Below are 22722 nucleotides of genomic sequence, written 5' to 3'. Positions count from 1 at the left end.
TCACTATCTTAACATTTTGTTTCCTAATTTCTTAATTGTATTTGTTTTGAATTCATGAAAGACTTTGCTTTTTCGGGAATGTTTTTTGAAAATGTTTTTAAATAATAGTAATTTACGTTCTGGCCCTGCCACTGGTACAGTATATGGTGTGTTACTGGACGTACTGTAGCACATGTATAATGGACCCTGCTCTGAGGGAATAATCCTGGCGCTGTAAACATTTACACAATGGTCATGCTTCACACTTCAGTCTACACAAATATATACACGGAAGGCACTTTCACTCAGGATATGAACAATAACATAGATTATGAACAAAGATGACATTTATTTAGCAGATCTAAGCACTCTGACGTGTTTCAGTTTGACTTGCAATATAAATCTGCTTACATGTTATTAGAAGAACTGATAAAAATCTACAGAATGCCACATCCTACAGTGAATAAGGCCAGCCTTAGTGCAGGTGAACTGTAAACTACTCTATAGTGTCATATACAGAGTACAGTCAGTACACTTTGAAAATCTTTTTCATTTACACATTTGATATTATGATTAAATGACTGATGTACAATGGGTACATCGTACATGTTACTTAGGTTTGATCAGGTGGTAAATTAAATTACATGACATCTACATTATACTTCAACATGGCCAGCATGTAGACTTTGTATTTAAATTACCATGGTATATATATATATATTCTAAATCATAAGACATGGAGACACGACAGTGACGGCAGCGTTCTGTCTTGTGATTGAAACCTTCAACCACCCCTCCTACAGTATGCTACTTCTCTCTATCTTCTTTTCTCTCTCTCTGAAAGTGCGTCCACACAGGAGGAGAAGATATATATGTTCATGTCGGTGGTAAAGTTATAAACTTTGCTCAAGTTGAGATATTGAGTGAAGACGGGGAAGGGGTGCGAATTGCACGCATTAAGTCATTTAATCGCCAGGTTTGCCTCGACATCAGTTGCGCTGCTGGTGTTGTGTCACGTCAATTCGCGTCTGTCTGTGCGTGTACTTTGTAAGTTTGTACGTAACCGCGCCGCACACAAATATCTTCGCTATATGTGTGAACACACACACACACACGCACGCTCTCTCTTTCTCAGCACATTTAACCGCCCTCCACAACCATGTCATCAGAAGGCATCATTCATTATTGTGTAGTGCACGCACACACACACACAGTGGATCCATGTTAACCTAACTTTACGTTTTAACAGCGGGCGACAGCCGAATTTTCCATTATTTGTCAACGGGACCCGGCAACTACTGCCGATGGAGGCGATAACAGGCGATGTTCGGAAGGTGGGCGGAGGAAAAGATACAAATAATTCATCTTTTGGGCGACGTCGCCCGGCGATATTGTGCGATAGCCAATGAAATTCAAGCGACGCTCGCCGTTGGTCTCTAAGGTCTGCCGCTGTTAAAACGTACTGTTAGTTGACCTATGGAGAGTCTCTATCCAATTCAACAAAGGTGAAAACAACCACCAGACCTACAGTGCCTATACTGCTTCATATCATTAGTTAAACAACCACCAGCCCTACAGTGCCTACTGCTTCATATCATTAGTTAGGGCTTGTGGACGTGCCCCTCTTGTCTGGATGTCGGCTCTGTAGTGTGTGTGGCATCCGAGAGACCTGGAGAAGAAAGGGTAAAGGGGATTGTATGAGCCTCGTGGCGAAGGAAAAACCTTATCTCTGGCTCTTTGTCTCTGTGTGATTGCTAGAAGGAAGAATGCAGATGGCAAAGAAAGGAGAGTCGGAGCAATCCTAGGGCTAAGAGGCTTTAGCCACTGCCAAATCAATCACACATTTTGAGATTAAGCCGCATATTCTCTGCTAACAACAGATGATATCGCGCTTATTCACTCCGATCAATCAGAGCGCATAAAGGCAGCCAAAAATAGGACGCCAGAAGCGGCTCCAACCAACAGTATCTGAAGCCTAATGATATATTTTGAAATCGGCAAAAGCCTGAGGCATGGATTAACCGTGGATATAACGGATCTAATTATAACTTAAACTAACCTTTAGCATTACGGTACGTCCCACATTGTGTACTTTTGTTTCGTCTTGCTGCAGTAAACGCGTATTAGTTTTGGCTGTGATTAACTAATAACCACTGTACTTGTTGATTCCCAGGGGGTTCATCCTTTTTGAGGGGCGCTATGATCCCCTCCAACCAATTCTATGAGCTTTTTAATGTTTGCTTAACAAACGGCACCCAAAGAAAAACGGACCCCAGCCGAGCCAAGTCTATGGACTTTTAATGTTTGCTTTAAGCAGTGATGACGTCATGTGGCAGCCACAGTGGGGTGCCCCTCACTTCACACGACTCATTTTTCCCCCCTCTTTTTCAAACGGGTCGCCTACTTTGTCAGAATGTTTGCCCATTTATGACATGCCCAGATTAGTTACACAAGAAGTTGTGGTTAAATGTACAGGTTCCTGGCTATAGATCCCTGGCTCCTCCCCTGGGCAGATGAGATTGGTGCCATGTATGTTCTCCTCCACCATGAATGAGTGAATGTAATGCATGTTGTGAAGCGCTTTGGATTCAAGATGCTATTATAAATGCACCATTTACCACGTATAGGACGGGCATCTGATAGGACATCGAAAGTGGGAAATCCACCAGCGTTTGAAAAGTTGTGGGTGTGCGTTTTCTTTATCATACGCTTCATTATGACAGCTGATGTGAAAATATATGACCCCGGGGAGGAGGTCCACACAAACCTATCATGATATCTATGATTCACAGATAAATAATACTGTATTCCTACCGTTGGCGCCACTTTCCTTCCATTTCAACTTGTTGTCTTCGGTGTGGCGTGTCCACGCGGAGCGGAAACTGACCAGTTCAGCTGTGATGTGAGCCAGACTCCACTGTAGGCCTCTGGAGCTCTCCTTCCAAAGATTACTGCATGGGGGGGAAAAAAAATCAGAGAGACATTTGTCAGATATTTACTTAGAAAAAGACATTACTTGGTTACTGGTGTTAAATGTTAATTAAATTTCCTTTGGAATTCATTGTCCAAACTAGCTTTAATGCTGTTAAGGTCTAATTTCACAATACCAGTCATAGTTATTGTACTATTTTTGGCATTATTTTCCACATTGGTGAATAACGGGAATTGATGACTCAAAAAATAATTCAATAATGAATATAACAAAATGCATTCTAACAAGATTGGGTCTAACCGCGGCATGGCTCCCAGAGTCTCATGTCAATAACTACCTCATAGTCTACCTCAGAGATCTCTTATATTCAACATAGTTCTGCGTGGACACACTTCAGAGAGATATAAAAAAAACAGCTGCATTGCAGATCAAATGCATATCATATCGGGGCACTGACAGTAGTTGGATATTAGATGTCACTATACTCACTAGAAATAATCTGTAAATATTGATACATGCGGTTGGACATGCACTGCTCCCGTGCTTGCGGTTATGGTTAGGTTAGGGTTTGAGGTAGGTCGTCGTTCTAATGACTGTCGGAGCAATAATTATGTTTTAGCAAGGCAGAAAGAACCTGCTCAGTCATGGAACAATCAGAATGCTGACAAATGATGAATTGTCTAGCAACACGAAACTATAAGCTGTGAAACACTTTGGGCAAGGTTTCAGCCTGACCCATCCACAATTCCATTATAAAATACAATTGAACAAGAAAATATATATTTTTTTAGATATTTCAATTGTAATAATATATATTATAAATGTACACACACACACACACGCTAAATGGTTCAGTGGTTTTGAGATGATTATACTGTACATGCAATGACGACACAGATGAGACAAATTGTTGATGGGTCGGGAGAGCACAGCTGTGGTACACAGTATACAATGACGCAACACTAAACCTTTTATTAAGATTTCCTGATGGGCTTTCATGTTACCATGGTAACATAGATTGCTAATCAGGTAAACTTGTAAACGTTTTCCTGCAGGCTTCTGCAAAGCTTGCCTCACACAGAGAGCCTTTGAAATCTTAGACACTCTTTATCCCATTCTGAACGGGAATCCATTTTGGTGTTGGCATCATGTTATGCTTTAGCTATTGAAAAATAGAAGAACGACTGACATTTTTAGAATCTGATCTCAGGTCAGAATGGGTTAATCAGACCAGTGTGTGTCCAGTGGAAACCTCGTATGAATCTGATCTCAGGTCAGAATGGGTTAAAAAGCACTGCGACGTGAGGCTTGGTGGTAACCTGTGTCTGTTGCAGGGGTCGGGTGGACCCGGGTTCTCTTCTACCAGGGGTATAACTAACCTGTGTCTGTTGCAGGGGTCGGGTGGACCCGGGTTCTCTTCTACCAGGGGTATAACTATCTTCTCAGCCATGTCTGTCAACAGAGAGAATGTAGGATCCACGATGAAATCAATGAACCCTAAAACGGAACAAAATAACGTTATTGCATGAAGATTTGGTTACACAAATGACATTTTCTGCTTTAGACTTTGTCACAGAAGAGGAATTTGAATGAGCATGCAGTGTTTTGTTACATTATATATATCAGTGTGACTGGGATTTGTGAGGCGTTGTAAAGGGAGACATACCTATCTGAGATTCAGCTATGAGGGTGCTATTGCGATCGCACAGAGGAGAGTAGGGAAGGCCCAGTTCTGCCTCTCTATCGCCCTCACAAAGACACAAAGGGAGAGAGAAGACACCATAACTACTTAAGCCTTTCTGACCTGAGATCAGATTCAGACGAGGTTTCCACTGGACACACACTGGTCTCACACCTGAGATCAGATTCTAAAAAATGTCAGTCGTTCTTCGATTTTTCAAAAATAGCAGACCTACAAGCTCGTAGCGCGCCACTCGGTGGCGTGCTATGAGCTTGTAGATCTGCTATTTTTCAATAGCTAAAGCATAACATGATGCCAACACCAAAATGGGTTCCCGTTCAGAATGGGTTAAGCCTTTTGTCGTACGACGAATGGTGATAATATTAATAATGGCTGATCTAAAAGCTCACAAGAGAACTTGAGAAAATCTTCAGCTATAATGACATTCCCTAAATGGGGATTAAATGCCGTTTATTTATTGGTTTTTAAAGGTTGTTTTGACGCAGCCATTCTCCATTTGGACATTGCCGTCCCCTTGATGTACAATACCTGTATACGATGGAATTGCACAGGAAAAGGAATCGGACGAGAGAATGACAGCATGACGAGTTATGGCCTGGCAGGACTTGTATTGTATAATCTACTGTAAAATGCATTCAGTGACACATTCTTTAATGTATTTGATCAGACTCACTGTACTGTGCCTCAAACATCACATCAATTGAGCTATTCAGTTTTGTTTCAATTCCATCAAATGGAAAATATTTAATTGAAGGTTCCATTATTATGACCCGTGGTGGAAAGCAACTAAGTACATTTACTTTAGTACTGTACTTAAGTACAATTTTGAGGTATTTGTACTTTACTTGAGTATTTCCAATTTCCAATACTTTTACTTCTACTGCACTACATCTCAGAGGCAAATATTGTACTTTTACTCCACTACATGTATTTGAAAACTTTAGTTACTCTGATTATTATTACAAAACATACATTAAACACTTCAGCCCTATATACATTTTGTTACATACATTTGAGCTCTACAAGCTCACATTGTGAGCTTGTAGATCTGCTATTTTCAAAACATTATTATATATTCTGCACAACAAGTACTGTTACTTTTGGTACTTTTTGATGGCAATACTTGAACTTTTACTCAAGTACATTTTGAATTCGTACATTGCTGCATTGATATTTTTAAAACATGCGAGTACTTTTCACACCACTGAATATGACTCGCCTCTAAAGAAGCACACTGTTTTTGTAATTGTTTACAGACGGTTTTTGAAGAATGTAACGCCTATAATGACATAATCAAATCGGGTACGTACATCATGCAGGTTGAAAGTGGTTAAAATCTATTTAACTTCCATATTTAAAAACTACATGGTGGCCCCAATGTGTATCTTGGACTTTAGTGACCAGCCTGTTGTCTATGACTCGTGTGCGAAGATTGACCTCCATTAGTAAAAATGATAGTGGATCATGTTCTTTGGCCTATACAAATGCACACCCGCACATGCCCACGCACACACTTGTATAAAGAAAGTACATAATTGAGAAGTAGACCGAACATAGACGAGAGAAGATAACCCGAACACACTCAGTGGTCCTAATTATACCAGTACCTGTCTGAAGAACTCTTCCATCAGAGCTTTGGTCCAGCGAGAGTGCAACGCCCAGGGCTTGGACGGATGGCTGATGTCAGCCGTGTGCAGCAACAGAGACAGAGCCTTGGGCTTGTCGATTCTATCGAGGAAGAGCATACTTTTGTCAAATCATAATGTATACAGTTCACCTCGGATGTATATGTCGCTATAGTCACACAGCCAGCTTTTAGGGACTGTTTGTTATGGTGCATTTTGCTCCTGGATCCTATTGGTTCGTCTGTGTGTGTGAATGGGTGAATGCATGACAGAAATTACATTTGACCTTTTCACAATTCTCTTCACTTTCCCTGATCTTCCCCTATACAGTCACCCCCCCCCCCCCCCCCCATTGTGATTTATTTGCCAGGTGTGAAATGGGGCAAATTATTGGCTTTATGCACTCGTGAATTCCGTTTGTGTCCGAGCATAGGCATGGTAACGCCCCAACCTGCCTGTGATTGGTCTACTGACACTTCCCCGTCTTGACTGTCCTCCGAGACGCGAGGTCACTCCGTGGTGAGATTGAGAAATAAATAATACAACAAGAGAATGACAGCTTGGCACGCGTGACGGAATGCAGCCTTGTAACTAACTTGTACGTTTTATTTTTGTAGAAGAGGCAAACTAATTCTGTTTATGCCGTTTGCTTTGATTGAATTGAATTGATTGAACACATATGTTGTACTATGATTTGATTTGGGTGTGTTCTAAATAAAGTGATGTGTTGATTATCGTGTATTAATCTAATTATAGTAAACTAATCTTATTACACTAAAAATGATAAAGATGAAGGGAAAATAAACCTTTTTATAGCACAATAATGGTTAATAATAGTTTACACATACAAACAAATTACACAATAATCAACACAAACACTTTATTTTAGGACACAAATCAAATCATGGCGTGCGTGTTCAATCGCTCTGTGCAATTATTAGCTTGTCATTGACTCCCATGTTAGCGCAGCGGAAAGAATGACTCGTATCTCCTCATCCAGGGCGCTCTCCGTGGTGATGACTGGATCGATATGCTGGCGCTTCATTTCTGCTCCTCATCCGTCTCTCCCGCAAAATATGAACGCTTTTTGGATCATATATCGTATAAATTAAAATGATCGGGGATGTGAGGTCACTTTGTAAAGTCAACTTTTTTAAGAAAGTGTTTCCGGTTCATGGCTTTCAGAGTAAAAGCGATCAGACAACTCTGGCACCCCGGAGCTTCTATTTTGATGCACTTCCGGCACTGATTGTGTTTTAAGGCTCTGTTCCATTTAGTGTGCAGTGGCTTTTTAACTTCAAGGACCCCCATAACTCTGCGAGTGTACAAATGGACCCTTTGGTTCCATTTGTACACTCCCCTGTACGGGCCCATTTGGAACCCACTCAAGGACACTTTGAGACCCACTGGTGTAGCAGAGTGTTTCCAGTGAGCCAACACGCACAACAGCAGAACCCTGACTCTGTTTGACCAGAATGGAACAGAGCCTTCATCAGTATCAGCACCGGTAACACCTGTGAAGGAAGTAGGGAAGGGGCCCAACTTCCCAAAGTTCTTTCCAAAATGGCGTGTGTGCATAGAGTCCATTCATGGGTCCATTTCACACCTGCCAAATGCCTCCCTTTCTCCGTGACAACTTGACAAGGCTTATTGGACCATCGCTGATGTCCCACTGAAGTGCCAATGGCAGGCTTTGAAGCTTTGAAATGTCTGCTATGACCACTGTAAAGCGCTTCGGATAAAAGGCGCGATACAAACGCACCATGGCATGTGCCATTTTAATCGGTATTGAACCCATAATATACCCACGGTATCCAATATGCTTTCCATTCAACTTCCACAGATCAGAAATGCACAGATCGGCCTGCTGTACTATATAACATTACCGTTCTGGTTGTTGTAGATAGGACTTCATGGCTTTAACTTGGAGGAGGTGAGAAGACATGTCTGTAGCCAGCACCATCTCTATAACCAGCGATCGCAACTCCCTGTCAGCACGCACGCACACACACACACACACACACACACACACACACACACACACACACACACACACACACACACACACACACACACACAGTGGTACAGTATGCTGTATACAATGACACAAAGATGACTGGCAGCCACACTCAAAAGATGTTCTAAACCTTTTCACGATTTCCTGATGGGCTTCCTTGTTGCCGTGGTAACAGAGATTGCTAATCAGTCCTGTCCCGTTTTCCTGCAGGCTTTGATCTGCAAAGCTTTACCAAAACATTTACAATTGTGTAAAGCAGCAGTGAGTTGTTATATGAAAAATAGCAGATCTACAAGCTCATATGAGCTTGTAGGTCTGCTATTTAGAGGATTTAGAAGTTTCTTTTTTAATGTTGAGGTCAGGCCTAAATGGGTTAACATGACCTTAGTTAGAAGGTGGCTGTGACCTCATATTGTTTATTTGGTATAGCCTACTCTACTGTTGTTGTTGCTGAATAAACACAGAAAGAGGCTACTTATGGCTAGAGTTGGGACCTGGAACCCGGAGGACCAGGTTCCAGCATTAAAGAAGCACAATCACTTTCCAGAACACCCATAGCGATGATTTGATTGGCTGAGGGCTTAAAAAGTGAAGATAAAAATTGAGGACAGAAATGTGAGGATGCCAAAAGCGATTGGCCGGAATGTGATGATCTATGATGATAAGAGCTCACTTCACACAAGTGTGATTTATTTATTTTTTTAGGTTGTTGTTTTCAATGTTTTTATTTATTTAGTAAATTCCTGTGATGTGACAGGTAAAAGCTAATGACTTTGAAGTGGAGTTGAAGTATTTGTTGATAACTGATTACCAGACTGGCTTTAAATTACGTTTGTGCTTCTCTATACCGATATAAGTTGCAGTGCCCGCCCAATCAAACAATAAATTGTGCCCGATGTGAAGTAAAGTCTGTAAAGATGTAAACGTGGATGGATGTGTTTTGCCACATCGTTGCTGCAAACTGAGGTAGACTATACTGTGCTTCAACTTAAATACCCATCATATCATCAGTTCACTGTCTGTCTTTGGAAAGCATGTATGTATGTCCAAAACCGTTACTTTTCAGGAAATAGGGAAGAAGCAACCTGTGTTCCTCCAATGGATCCAATATAGTTATGTACAGGTAGAACCACCTACATAAAATAAACATGTATAAACATGTATACTTAACAGCAAGAAGTGAAACTTCTTTTTTCCATCTTACATCCATTCCTCTCGAGTCAGGTTGGTGAAGATGTTCAGTCGGTCGTCCTGGAGCAGGAGGAACGCTGCACTCAAATGATGGCTCTCTTGAACCGAGCGGTCATTGTAGATCATCGCAAACTCTGACCTAAGAGAGAGAGAGAGAGAGTGACATTATTCAGTCTGGCTCATGTATACGTGGAAATATGGCATCATCTGGCATCGCCTTCAACAGTGGTGGAAAGTAACTAAGTAGTTGTAAGTACATTTACTTAAGTACTGTACTTAAGTACAATGTCCAATACTTTTACTTGTACTGTACTCCCACTACATCTCAGAGGCAAATGTTGTACTTTTACTTCACTACAATCATTTGAAAACTTTAGTTACTTTGTAGATTTCTATTATTATTTCAAAATACACATTGCAAATGATCATCTGGCATTGCCTTCACTGTGTGATAGTCACAAAGACTCAAGTGTGACAACCGGCGTTCGTCACTCATGGCACTTGGTAACTATCCAATCACAGGGAACAATGAATGCCTGTGATTATCAATCAATCAATCGATCTATCAATCGATCAGATAACCACAGGCATCGAATGATCGGGAAAACTGAGGTAAGGGTTTGATGGGAGAGGAGGGGAATGAGAGTGAGAAGGATTGTAAAGTGCAAAAATCACACCCGTGTGAACTGAGTGGTGCAACTCCTCTCTCTCTCTCTCTCTCTCATATCAGGCCACAGTGCAGCACTATCTCTCTCTCTCTGTTTCTGGCACAACAGCGCCGCTTTTGCCCCTACTGGTACTCATAGTCCCACACATGCATAGTCACATAGGTTAACACACAGACATTGCTGTTCCTTGGGAGTGGTTGCACCACTCAAAACATGATAAAACACCCTAGTAAAGTGTATGGAGAGCATGGGCTGAGGGGGAAATGCCTCTAGCAATGACAGTGAAACAGGGTGGTGGAAAGGCTGCGGGGAGTATCCCAACCTATTAAGTAGGTCTTTCATAAATGAATGCAGCGTTAATGAATAGTGTAGCCGATGATTAAAGCTGAGGGCTTTTGAGTGTTAATTACTCAGTCGAGGCTTGATAATAATGACCCAATTTTACTTCTTCAGTCTACTCTCATTTGCATAATCTGCTTTGTTAGGATTCTTTTAAATGGGGAGTAAAGTACGTCATGAAAAGCATTCCAATTAGCGATTATTATAACCAAACCACACACACACACACACACACACACACACACACACACACACACACACAGCCCTGTTAAAAAGAGCTTTGCGCACAGTAAGGGAAAAAGTTATGCTTCTTGAACAGAATGCTAACTTAGGTCTGGCCAATAGCTAACACTGTATATCGATATTATACTGATACCATGATATGTTTTTGTGAGGGTATACCTACCCTATAGGGGACACGGGGAGAGAACATGCAAACTCCACACAGAAAGGCCCTTTCACAATATTTTAAACAAAAAATATTTTCCAGAACAATTGCTGTTGGTTTTTTTTATATATATATATAATTTATCTTCCCGCCCGATCTTTTTTCACATTTTTTATTTAACTACATTGCAAAAGAAGTAGCATTACTTTTGACAGTGCAGAAACATAATTGCCTTCCTTGATGTATTATTGAGCATCAACGACCATCACCCATGGGCATACAGTCACAGACACACAGCTCCCCTCGACAGAAACTGAGAGACTACTACTATCAGTCTGCATGGAGTCTGTCTCATTTATGTAAAACTACTTAATTTCTGTACAACTGTAAGCATGCTTATTGTTTAGAACTTCAAGTTAACATGTTAAAAAAGCTTTCTTTGAAGGCATCGTAGGATGGATGTAGATCTATTTGACAGTGCAGAAACATAATTGCCTTCCTTGATCATGTTTTAATGAGCATACATACATGCATGTCACACAGACACACACAGCTCTCCTCTACAGTGCTCTACTACTGAAAGTGACTGGAGCCCAACACACACCGGGTGCGCAGCGACGCGCCACAGGCGTTGCCGCGCGGCAACGCCAGGACAATAGAACGGTGGCGTATCGGAGCGTCGGGCGAGGCGTGAACGCGCGTCGGACGCCGCCGGTGTGCGATAGGTGTGCGGAGGCGGCTGTTTTGACGCGCGGTGTTCGCAGACGGTGTGTGAGACCCTCTCATTTCTCTCCAAAAACACTTGAATATGATAGAATATGATTATTTGTTTATTTTGATAAATCGATTTTTATTTGTATTAAATCGATTCATATCGTCAGGAATAATATCGATATACGATATATCGTTACATGCCTAGGTATAACCAATTTTAGAGTTTAGACGTCTTAATAGGCAGACAGTTGCTCAGTGGGTAGCTAGCTGTAGTACTGCATAAAATACGTGGATGGAGTTCATAATGAAAGAATACTTGGCAAAGAACCGTATACTTACTTTGTGTGAATATGGAAGTTGTTTGTGGTGCCTGTGTGCTCATAGTCATGGATAGCTGCAGCAAACAGGGACGCCATCACCTCCAGCTCTGTTAGCCAGTGCTATATATAGACACACAACGTGAAAACGGTCAAATGGATCAATCAAAAGGACTGCCCGTTTTCCATTAGGGGTTATGATATGTAGTTTAATTTAAATGATCGGTTTACAATCTCAGTCCTCGCTGAGAAGTAGGTCTAGGGCCACCTAACTGATCGTTGTCGGGCAGAAACCTTGCATCTCCAAATTATGTTTTGTGTCATGCCCTATACTTCATTGTACAACAGTGCCACGCGAAAGTAGCAAAATTAGCAAAAATAAATAGAAATATTTTTTGTGAGCAGCTCACAATGCACCACGATGCAGAGTGGTGTGAGCTTGTAGCTCTGACATTTTTTTGAAATATTTTGAAAGTGGGCTGTCTGTGGACTTTATTTAGCCATTGAAAAGTAGAACTGAATAATCTCTATATTGGATCCATTGGAGCTCAGGTTCTTCTTTTCCATTTCCTGAACGGTTTTGGACATGCACGGTTTCTTTCCGCCCGACATCGATCATTATATAAAAGTGTAGCAGCCAATAGATACTGTACTGTTACTATACCACTAGTCCGGTGCGCAGGAGCAGGCAATGTAGGGTCTGAGTGACGTCGGCAGCATGGATGTGACTGTGGTAAGAGTTGTTGTGTTTACAGTAGCCCCTCTCCAACGCAGATCCGAACTCTGTTAGACAGGAAATGGGGATCTACAAAGTACATAGTAGAATCCTGAGTGTTAACATTTACATTTTTTACCAGTTGTTTTCCATAGATAAAGATATATGGACAAAAGCTAGATACCTAAAGCTATAGTGCGGAAAGCACGCTGCCACTCGAGTGACTTAAGACCCGCCCCCCACCTGCCTCTGATTGGCCTTTTCAGATGGGGGGGAACGCGTGACGGCGACGCAGACGTTGTCGCCTGGAAGACGACAGGTCTGCGTCATGAGGGGGCGCGACTCGCACTGCGTAAAAATAAAAAAATCTCGACACAATCCAGGTCTATATAGTCAGTCGTGGGCGTGTGTACGGAACCGCAGGCAGGATTAAAACCCCTCGTCTCTGTGGTGGTGGTGCATGCAGGAAGGAATCCGTGCATTGCGTAATGCCTGTATCAGTCAGATATTTTACTGTACATCATGCAGCAGTGTGAAAACCAAAGTTTTATTTGACCTTGAAGCGGCTGTTCAGCCCGTATCTGATGATGAGCTCGAAGAACAGCGCCTGCAGCGAGTGGTTGGAGCTGGCCGAGTTCAGGGCAAACACGTCGAAGTTCCAACGGTCAACGTCCTAGAGAGAGAGAGAGTATATATTTGAGTATATTTGATAAAGAGATTGAGTGAGAGTATATTTTATATTTTCTGTTGTAAGTATTTTTCGGTTTTTGCTGCATTTGATGCTTTGGCAATACTGTAATTGTTACATTCAAGCGAATTAGGGAGAGTAAACTTTACTTGAGTGTTTTGATTTTTGGATGCTTATGACTTTCAAACTTCAAAGACACGCGGGTGTACTTTTGACTCCAGTACATGTTTAGGAGAATGTACGCATCGTTACGCAAAGCATTGTTTGTGGCCATATTGATGGTGCTATAGTTTCACTATTGTTGGATTTTTGTCTAAAATGGTAATACAACAATGCAATTGTACTTTTAGTACTATTAATAATACATTATACGCATTTTTGAAAAGCAAGTACAGTACACCGGTACTTTAACTCAAGTATTTGACAGAGCAACTTTGACTTAGTAGTCGAGTCATATTTGACCAGAAATACTGGGGGGTTGGAGTGCTTTGTCTACCATGGCTAACCAAAATGTGAAAAAAATATACTACCTGGACTTTTGTTTTATACAATTCCTTTTGTGGCGTCCATTCAATTTACAGTGAAACATGCGAAGAGCAAGGCTAGGTTGATGTTGACCATCACTCACCCTGAGGCAGTTTACGACAACCGCAGGTTGGTCTGGCAAGGCCGCAGTGTAGGCCCTCTTGAACATCCTGGAATAACGATGAGATGTTTACATTGTAGTTCAGCTCCAGTTTCGCACGGTGACGCTGAGCAGCGAGTGCTAGCCTCGCACGCTGTTTATATAAATCGTCCCGTGGACAGACATGTCCCCTCTGTCTCCTCCCCCCCCCTCATGCAGGGTATTTTAAAGAGGAAAGGGAGAGGTTTACTGTACGTGATGCTGCTCAGTTTTTATTGGCAGTCTGTTCTGTGGCTTTGAGAGATGATCCAGTTATACACACAGTGCAGACGTGGAAATCAGTAAATCTTTACAGTGGCATATACATACATGTTTATACTTGATACTAATTTATGTATAGCGCAGATATTCTGCTATTTATACTACCATATAGGCCTAGAGACAATATCCAGTAATAATAATAATAATAATAATAATATGCCTGATTATGTTTACAGTCTATAGCTGTCGTTGAGGTGATCCCAGGCAGTGATGTAAATAGGTTTTCAATGTAATGGTGTGGTCTCTTAGATGGGTCCCAGGGACAATATATGAGTCCTACTTCCAATGACAGAGTACAGTACCGAGTACCGTATTGCATCCCAGCATCCTTTCTCAATTTAGTGAGTCTAAGGATGCGGGCTATTGGCATCCCCCGCCCACATAAATGATTGATAGTCATAGGAACCAAATGCACCCTTGCGTGTTTAATTTTTTACAGTGTAGATGTTTCACAGTGTAGATTCCAGAGATGCCTAATGCATATCAAACTGGGGGGGGTCCTTGAAATGGGTGAGAATCACGCATGTTTGGATCGTCCTCACCCAAAAGGCCCATATAAAATGAATCTTTTAACCCATTCTGAACGGGAACCCCTTTTGGTGTTAGCATTACGTTATGCTTTAGCTATTGAAAAATAGCAGATCTACAAGCTCATAGCGCGCCACCGAGTGGCGCGCTACGAGCTTGTAGGTCTGCTATTTTTTGACGTCATTTTTTGGACGCCACTTTAGCAACGTTGTCGTTTGCGTGGACGGAGAGAGATTGCAAACATATAGACTCGGAAAAGATATACAACACGAAAAGGCTCCGTTTATAAAAAGAAAAGAAAACGTGCTTTTACTGCCATAATTAAGGGCATATGTAGAAGTGAAAATGGGAAAGTGCGCGACCTTTCCACGAATATCCCGGCCTGCACGGCGTGCACGATGCTGCGGAACTTGGGCTTGTCGTCTGAGCGCCGCGCGGCGGGCCGCCGCGCTCTGGTGGTGAAGGTGGACGCCAGCCAGTCGGTGACCTCTGAGGGCACGCCGTCCTTGTGGAGCTGCTGAAGGTCATCCTCACAGTCCAGAGACTGTCTGTGAAGACACACACGCACGCACGCAAACACACGCACACATGTTGCACAAGCACACACACACAGGCTCACTGTCACAATGTTTTCACTACAATGGCAGCATATTGCTACACAGTGGTGGAAATTAACTAAGTACATTTATTCAAGTACTGTACTTGGGTACAATTTAGAGGTATTTGTAATTTACTTGAGTATTTCCAATTTCAAATACTTCAATTACTTCTATACTCCACCACATCTTGGATCCAAATATTGTACTTTTACTCCACTACATTGATTTGACTACTAACTTTTAGTTACTAGTTACTTTGTAGATTTCGCTTATTATTACGAAACGTACAGTAACCACTTCAACCCTATATACATTTTGTGGCCATTTGAAAATAGACGATCTACAAGCTCACAATGCATACTTTTATTTTTGGCACATTTTGATGCCAATACTTTTGTACCTTTTTACGCAAGTACATTTTGAATTCCAAACTCTTTTCTTGTAACAGAGTAGTTCACCACCACTGACAACAAGCTGGCATAGGCAGACACGGCAGTACAGCAGCAGCATGTCAGTGTTTTCATCAGTACAGTCAGTTGAAGTTGATAGCCCATATACATCCAAACAGAAAAGTCCTATCTGATTACATTAAACAACGTTAAACGACATTAAACTCACTTTGCCACTCGATTTCCCATTCACTTTATGCATGTGCATACCCTCTATATACAGTAACCGGTGGAATATGAAGTTCATAATTCACACCTTAATATGGTATACATAATAAGCCTAGAGTGAAGAGTCTCAGAAAGCGGGTAACTTATTGCTTGCCACAACAGAGCAGCGTTAACACGTAACTGCAGTTAGGGGTTCAGTCAGTGTCTTGCTCAAGGACAATTCGACACAAACTGGAATGGAATCGACCTGGGAACCTCACAGTTCCCATCGGCTGCTCTACTGGCTATATACTCTCTACTCCTGAGGCACTGCTGTCTCATTGTGTGACCCCATTGCACTTCACCACTTTTCAACGTATCTTCATATAATTGGTCCTCACTAATGTTCATGATAAAATTATAGCACCATTGTCTCATAGGAGGGCTGTGTGGGCAGTTCAGAAACCCGTCCACCAGTGACATCATCAATGGGGAAACCAAGCTAATAGAAACTGCAGGCTTCCTATTCCTGAAAAGTTGCAATACGAAAATGGAAGCCATTGTTCTCACGATAATAAAAATCTAATTTAAAAAAAACCTGCCTAACGATGATGTCACTTGTGGACATTAGTGAGCATCAATTATAAGAAGATGAGTTGAAAAGTGGTGAAGTGGTCCTTTAATTTACTTGAATGACTTTAGTCTGACTTTGCTCATATTGGTTGTAACCTTTTTAATACATTTCTTACATTGACAGGACTGAATTTGTTAAATAATGAATAGGTCCTATAGCTGTACAATGGCAAACCATCATGGAAAATGTGATCAAGTGGTGACTATAGTTAAATTCCCCATGACAGATGATTGCTGTTAAAATAGTAAACATTATAGCATTTGTTAATACCAGTCACCATCATAATGTGCTTACCGTGTTCCGTCAAGGTACACTGCCTCAAGTAATGATGCCGTGAAGTCCAAACTCTTTTTGATCTCCTCAAAGTCCACATCTTTCTCTTCCAGTTGCTTTACCATACTCCTCAGCCTGAAACAGTCACATTCATGATCTAAAACAATATCCATTTCAATGCACTCCTATACATTACACAATGTTGGGCAATCTCCTCCAAAAGCAATTCACACGGAATGCACTGACTTCTTCTTGTATTCTTTATTTTGTTTTTTACTGAGAATAAGGTTAGAAATAAGTTTAGGGTTAGGGCATAGTTTTACTGGGGTTTAAGTTTAGGAATAGGGTCAGGTTTCGGCACCGTTTTACTGAGGTTAAGGTTAGGAATAAGGTTAGGTTTAACCGTTTAAGGAATACCAGGCTGAGCAGTAATCCCGGCTGTACACCCGGAGCAAGTTGGTAAAAGGGCGAACTAACATTGACCTTCATAGAACACAGAGCACAAATAGGGTCGGCAATCATTTTTCATTAAACATCGCTTTACTGGGCGCCACATACACGTTGTAAAATTATAATGATGGGTGTGAAAATGATCTGATAAAATCATAAGTTGTACAGAGCTAAGGGTTATACTGTAGTACAGATCACGGGAAAAAAGCATAAACAAAATGCGGTCTGTGTCTGACGTGAGCTTTCTCAACTCTACTTGATAAATAACTGAAAGCACTTCAATGTTTACGAGTGAGCCCAGTGAGGAAACCTGCTCCAAGAAAGTGCTTTTGACAACAGGTTGAAAACGCCCCACTAACGGGAACGCGGCTCATTTGGAAGTGATTTAAATGCCAAACTGTCCAAAGAAAGCCAATGGCAAAAGCGCATCGTTGGTGCCAAATATTTCATGAGAGGAAAACTTCCCATGGTCAGGGCAGGGGGCTTATGTAACCTAATTTGGTTTCAGTGGGCTTTGGTGAAGAATGTGAAAGTGTTCTGAATTCTGATGCAGATAGACCTTTATCGATCCCACGAGGGAAATGGAGTTGTCATGGCTATAGCGCAGTATGAAACACAGGACACAAACGGAAATAATGAGAAACCACTAAGTATAGAACATTGTTTGTGAACATAAGACTAAACAGGTAGTAATGTAAAAGGGATTAGGAATAATGGTACCAAAACCAGGGTTCTTGTTTGGCCCGCCCTTCCCTGGCACTTGGACCACCAAGTAAGCCTATGAGCTAATAATAACTATAACGGCTATAAATATAAATGTGCATAAACATTGTCTATGCTCCGCAGCCTTTATAATCAGTTTCTGATGTAGAACTGGTGGAATAAGCAGCAATATGTTACGTGATTCCCCACAGGAGCAGTTTGAGTTACTGCCACCTCCACTTTTATATCTTTGCAATCTCGGTAATAAAGATAAAGATAAAGTGCTCCTCGGAGCACAGGTCTCGGCAAGGTCAGGTAGGTCATTGTGGCTTCCTGGTGGCGCTATAATGAGCCAATGTGAAAAGGGTGACATTTCTTCTTACGCCGTTGACGGCAATTGCGCGTTAGATTTGAGGCATTTTGTTCCAGAAAATGTGTTTTGAAAAAAATCCACCTGCTGGTGGCGCTATAACAGAACCAAAGAAAATGGTGGGATTTATTACTATGCCTAGTAGGAATGTGTGTGCAAAATATCACGTGTAAATTGCACGCTGTGTTCATGATTTAAAGCATTTTGTTCCAACTTTGATAGCCAATCTTTGAAATAGACTCGTTTTAGTACTGCAGTATTTGTCAATTGCGTTACGTCAAGTCTTTGGAACTCAAATGTTGAATGTTCGCTTCCCATAATGCGTGCTGCTGACCATTGACCATTGTGTGGCTGTTCAAATCACTAAGCTGGTGATGAGAGGCTCACAGCTTGTTTCAAGTGTTTATATCACGCTGGCAAAGGCCTTCAAAAGCGGTTGAGTCATAAAAATAGCATGCATCAGAATGCCACAGCTTCTCTTTTTCTTTTTTCAATCTCGAATAATCTCTCCGATAGCACAGTCCTCTCCTCTCAGTAGCCACAGTTTAGGAGTAGCATTAAGGATATGATTACTGTTAATTAAGTCCACTTACTGTAATGTGTATTAATAGTGGCAGTCAATGGTGCAATTGACACAGACATGCATAGTACTGTACTTACTATGCATACCTTCTACTTCATATGCGGTACAGGAGTTCTGTCAAGGGCACTCACATCGACACGTATTTGGCAGAGGAATCCCATTTGAAATTAATGTTGTTGTTATTAACAATTACAAAACATTATGTAAAATGAGTCAAATGACATACTGTAGGCCTAATAAGTACTTTCTACTTTTGGCATTAAAGTACCTTTTTTATGCCAATACTTTTGTACTTTTACTCGAGTCAATTTTGAATTCCGGACTTCTACTTGTAACAGAGTATATTTCTACATTGCAGTATTGATATACTTTTACTTCAGAGAACTATGTGAGTACTTATTATTCCACCATTGCAGTAGAGAGAGTGAAACATGCAGTATGATATCATACGTCTCGCGTAGCCACACAACTATTCCACAATTTCCGAATGCCATATAGAGTCTGGAACTACACCTTCCGAAATCCGAGTAAGGAAGCTGCCATTTCCGTTCCCGAAAATATATAAAAAATATATCTTTCAGAGCTTATATATTTTTTATTTCCATTTCTACTAAGCAGTAAGCTATGTATATATATATATATATGCTTAGATGATTTATATTTATATTAGGATAAATTTGCGCGACTGTGAAGACGAAACGGAAGTGGTGAGGATAGTCTCCACTTCCCACTTCATATTTTACTCATGACAGCTCTTCCGTTGCTCCAGACTGTTATGATGAAAGCATTTTGAAATGTGCGAGAGGCGACAGCCCTGGAAGCACTTCAAGGGCCTCCCGGGGGTCCCCCCCCGGATCCCAACACTGGCATTTTGAATGGGCCGCTTTGAGGGGAGAAGAGGAAGGTGATGACATGCATAAGGGTGACAAAAACAACAACATAAGGGTGACGAAGAAGTTCAACTTGTCAACACAGTTGTTTAATAAATGCTTTCCCCAAAAGGGTGGCTTGTAGGAATCGGATTGAAAAGAGTGGAACATTTGATATCTACAACGTAAAACAACTGGGCATGTCCGACCAAATCGGCAGATATTTGTCAATTATGCAAACTTTTGGCAAAAATAAGCCATTCTGCATCGCAACAGAACACATTATGTGAGCTTGTAGATCAGCTATTTATTTTCGGCAAAGAGAAATGGGCCCTATTTTCGCCAGTGCCCTATACCATTTATCCCTGAACTTTTTTTTACCTTTTATTTTACTATTTTGAAAAACTTTTAAATTGTTCAACTCTAGCCGATCTTCATCGACACATTGTAAAGCTTCTAGATCGGCTATTTGAACTATTCAAAAAAGTTTTTCAAAATAGTAAAAGAAAAAAGTTTAGGGATAAGGCACTGGCAAAAATTGGGCCCCAAACTGGTACAAATTCAAAAAAGGAGGGCCTATATATAGACCCCTGGGGGACCCCCAGTCAGTGAAGTGTCTGGGGGTTCAAGTGGTTAATTTGTTGAGGGATCGTGCCAAACTAAGCACAAGAGCACGCAACTCATGTCATTCTGTAACCTGACTGATAAGCCCGTTAACCAAAACAAAACCACATGTTCTCTCTGCAGCAGCACCTCTCTCTCTCTCTCTCTCTCTCTCTCTCTCTCTCTCTCTCTCTCTCTCTCTCTCTCTCTCTCTCTCTCTCTCTCTCCCTCCCACGGCATACATAGATAGCGCGAGAGGGTGAGTAATGACAAGTGCTCACACAAGAATTCGGAGTTAACAAGTGCCTGTTCGCCACACTGCAGAGCCAGAGGTGAAGCAACGGTTAAGTCAAGTCTGATTTATATACTTTGTCAACAGAGTATAGGAACTATTACCGCCAGTTACCACCAGTTTCCAGTATAGTGCCTCGATCTGTTCTTACTGAGTTGCGGGGTTTTGTGGTAGACTATTGGAGGATAATAGTGGATAGAATATTATAATAATTAAGTCCAACTAGTCCAAAATTATGACCCTTGTTTTAACTTGTTTTAACCTTAGCAGGCTTGGCGTTATTTATTATTATTTTTTTTTACTGCTTTCAGGTGGTCATATCAATATGGTACTCGACCACGTCCCTGTTTTAGGCATGTCGTATAATATATATATTTTTAATCTATCTACAAGCTTGTAGATTGGCTATTCATGTTATTTGTTTGACAAAGTACAGTATAGGGTTTAACAACTGGTTAATCCACCCTATAGTATGCAAACTTCCAGCGCGCGCGCACACACACACACACACACACACACACACACACACACACACACACACACACACACACACACACACTTGTCTTACCTAGAGATGGGAACCTGCAGCCGTTTCTTACGGACTCGCACCAGCTCAGCCATCCAGAATCCAAGCTGGAGTGATGCCCCTCACACAGACCCAGTTCCACAGGATCCAAGCTGGGGTGATGCCCCTCACACAGACCCAGTTCCACAGGATCCAAGCTGGGGGGATGAATCCAGTTCAACAGAATCCAAGCTGGGGTGATGAATCCAGTTCAACAGAATCCAAGCTGGGGTGATGAATCCAGTTCAACAGAATACAAGCTGGAGTGATGAATCCAGTTCAACAGAATCCAAGCTGGGGTGATGAATCCAGTTCAACAGAATCCAAGCTGGAGTGATGCCCCTCGCACGGTCCCAGTTCAACAGAATCCAAGCTGGAGGGATGCCCCTCGCACGGACCCAGTTCAACAGAATCCAAGCTAGAGTGATGCCCCTCGCACGGACCCAGTTCAACAGAATCCAAGCTGGAGGGATGCCCCTCGCACGGACCCAGTTCAACAGAATCCAAGCTGGAGGGATGCCCCTCGCACGGACCCAGTTCAACAGAATCCAAGCTGGAGGGATGCCCCTCGCACGGACCCAGTTCAACAGAATCCAAGCTGGAGGGATGCCCCTCGCACGGACCCAGTTCAACAGAACCCAAGCTGGAGGGATGCCCCTCGCACGGACCCAGTTCAACAGAACCCAAGCTGGAGGGATGCCCCTCGCACGGACCCAGTTCAACAGCAGGACAAACTAACGGAAGGAGAGACTTGAAAAGGAAAAAGTTCTGTAGAGGAGCGGTGAGCAGAAAAGTTCTCACAGCCACTCACACTGTATCCTGAGACAGACTTCTGTTTCAACAGCTCTCCCACCCACTTCTTAGAGGGACCCACTTCACTCTGATTGGTTAGGCAGGCAGGCCTGTGTGTGTGTGTGTGTGTGTGTGTGTGTGTGTGTGTGTGTGTGTGTGTGTGTGTGTGTGTGTGTGTGTGTGTGTGTGTGTGTGTGTGTGTACTGGTGGATAATGTACTTTTTTTTTTTCCACTTCCAACACTGCAATATAGAAGTAAAACTCGGGAATTCAAAATGTACTTGAGTAAAAGTACAAAAGTAGCCTATTGACATTAAATGTATACTTAAAATACGAAAAGTACAAGTAGGCCTACTCATTACGCAGAATGTCCCGTTTCAAGTTCTCAAATGTATGAAAAATCTTTTGAAAATAGCAGATCTACAAGCTCACAATGCGTACACAGTAGCATGGGGCGCATCGTGAGCATTGTTAGATCTATAGATCTAACGAGCTAGATTGGCTATTTTCAAATGGCCGAATAGGGCTGATCACAGTGAATTATGTTTTGTAATAATAATCAGAATCTACAAAGTAGCTAGTAACTATACTCAAGTAAAGTACAAATTCCTCAAAGTCGTACTTAAGAACAGTACAACTGTGTGT

At 41.8% G+C, this 22722-nt stretch overlaps 1 protein-coding gene across 2 annotated transcripts; it reads right to left on the bottom strand.

Moving 5' to 3' along the window:
- Positions 1–340: 340 nt before the first annotated feature.
- On the bottom strand, positions 341–22082 carry LOC308323658 (dual specificity calcium/calmodulin-dependent 3',5'-cyclic nucleotide phosphodiesterase 1B-like). Of its 2 annotated transcripts, none has more exons than XM_080775423.1 (14): positions 21289–22082; positions 16873–16986; positions 15112–15297; positions 13904–13970; positions 13144–13260; positions 12537–12677; positions 11895–11995; positions 9460–9585; positions 8125–8226; positions 6221–6341; positions 4578–4659; positions 4291–4408; positions 2794–2930; positions 341–1648 (listed from the first exon to the last, which is right to left on the bottom strand). In XM_080775423.1, the coding sequence occupies exons 1-14, from the start codon at positions 21339–21341 to the stop codon at positions 1581–1583; spliced, it is 1533 nt and encodes a 510-aa protein (XP_080631549.1). In that variant the 5' UTR covers positions 21342–22082; the 3' UTR covers positions 341–1580. The 2 variants fall into 2 exon arrangements, with proteins under 2 accessions (XP_080631549.1, XP_080631550.1); XM_080775424.1 differs by having other exon boundaries at positions 4291–4363.
- Positions 22083–22722: the final 640 nt, after the last annotated feature.

The sequence above is a fragment of the Protomyctophum bolini genome (genome assembly GCF_963924005.1).
Source record: "Protomyctophum bolini genome assembly, chromosome: 2".
NCBI lineage: Eukaryota > Metazoa > Chordata > Actinopteri > Myctophiformes > Myctophidae > Protomyctophum > Protomyctophum bolini.
The sequence above is the reverse complement of the archived record's forward strand: the minus strand, read 5'-3'. Positions and strand labels throughout refer to the sequence as shown.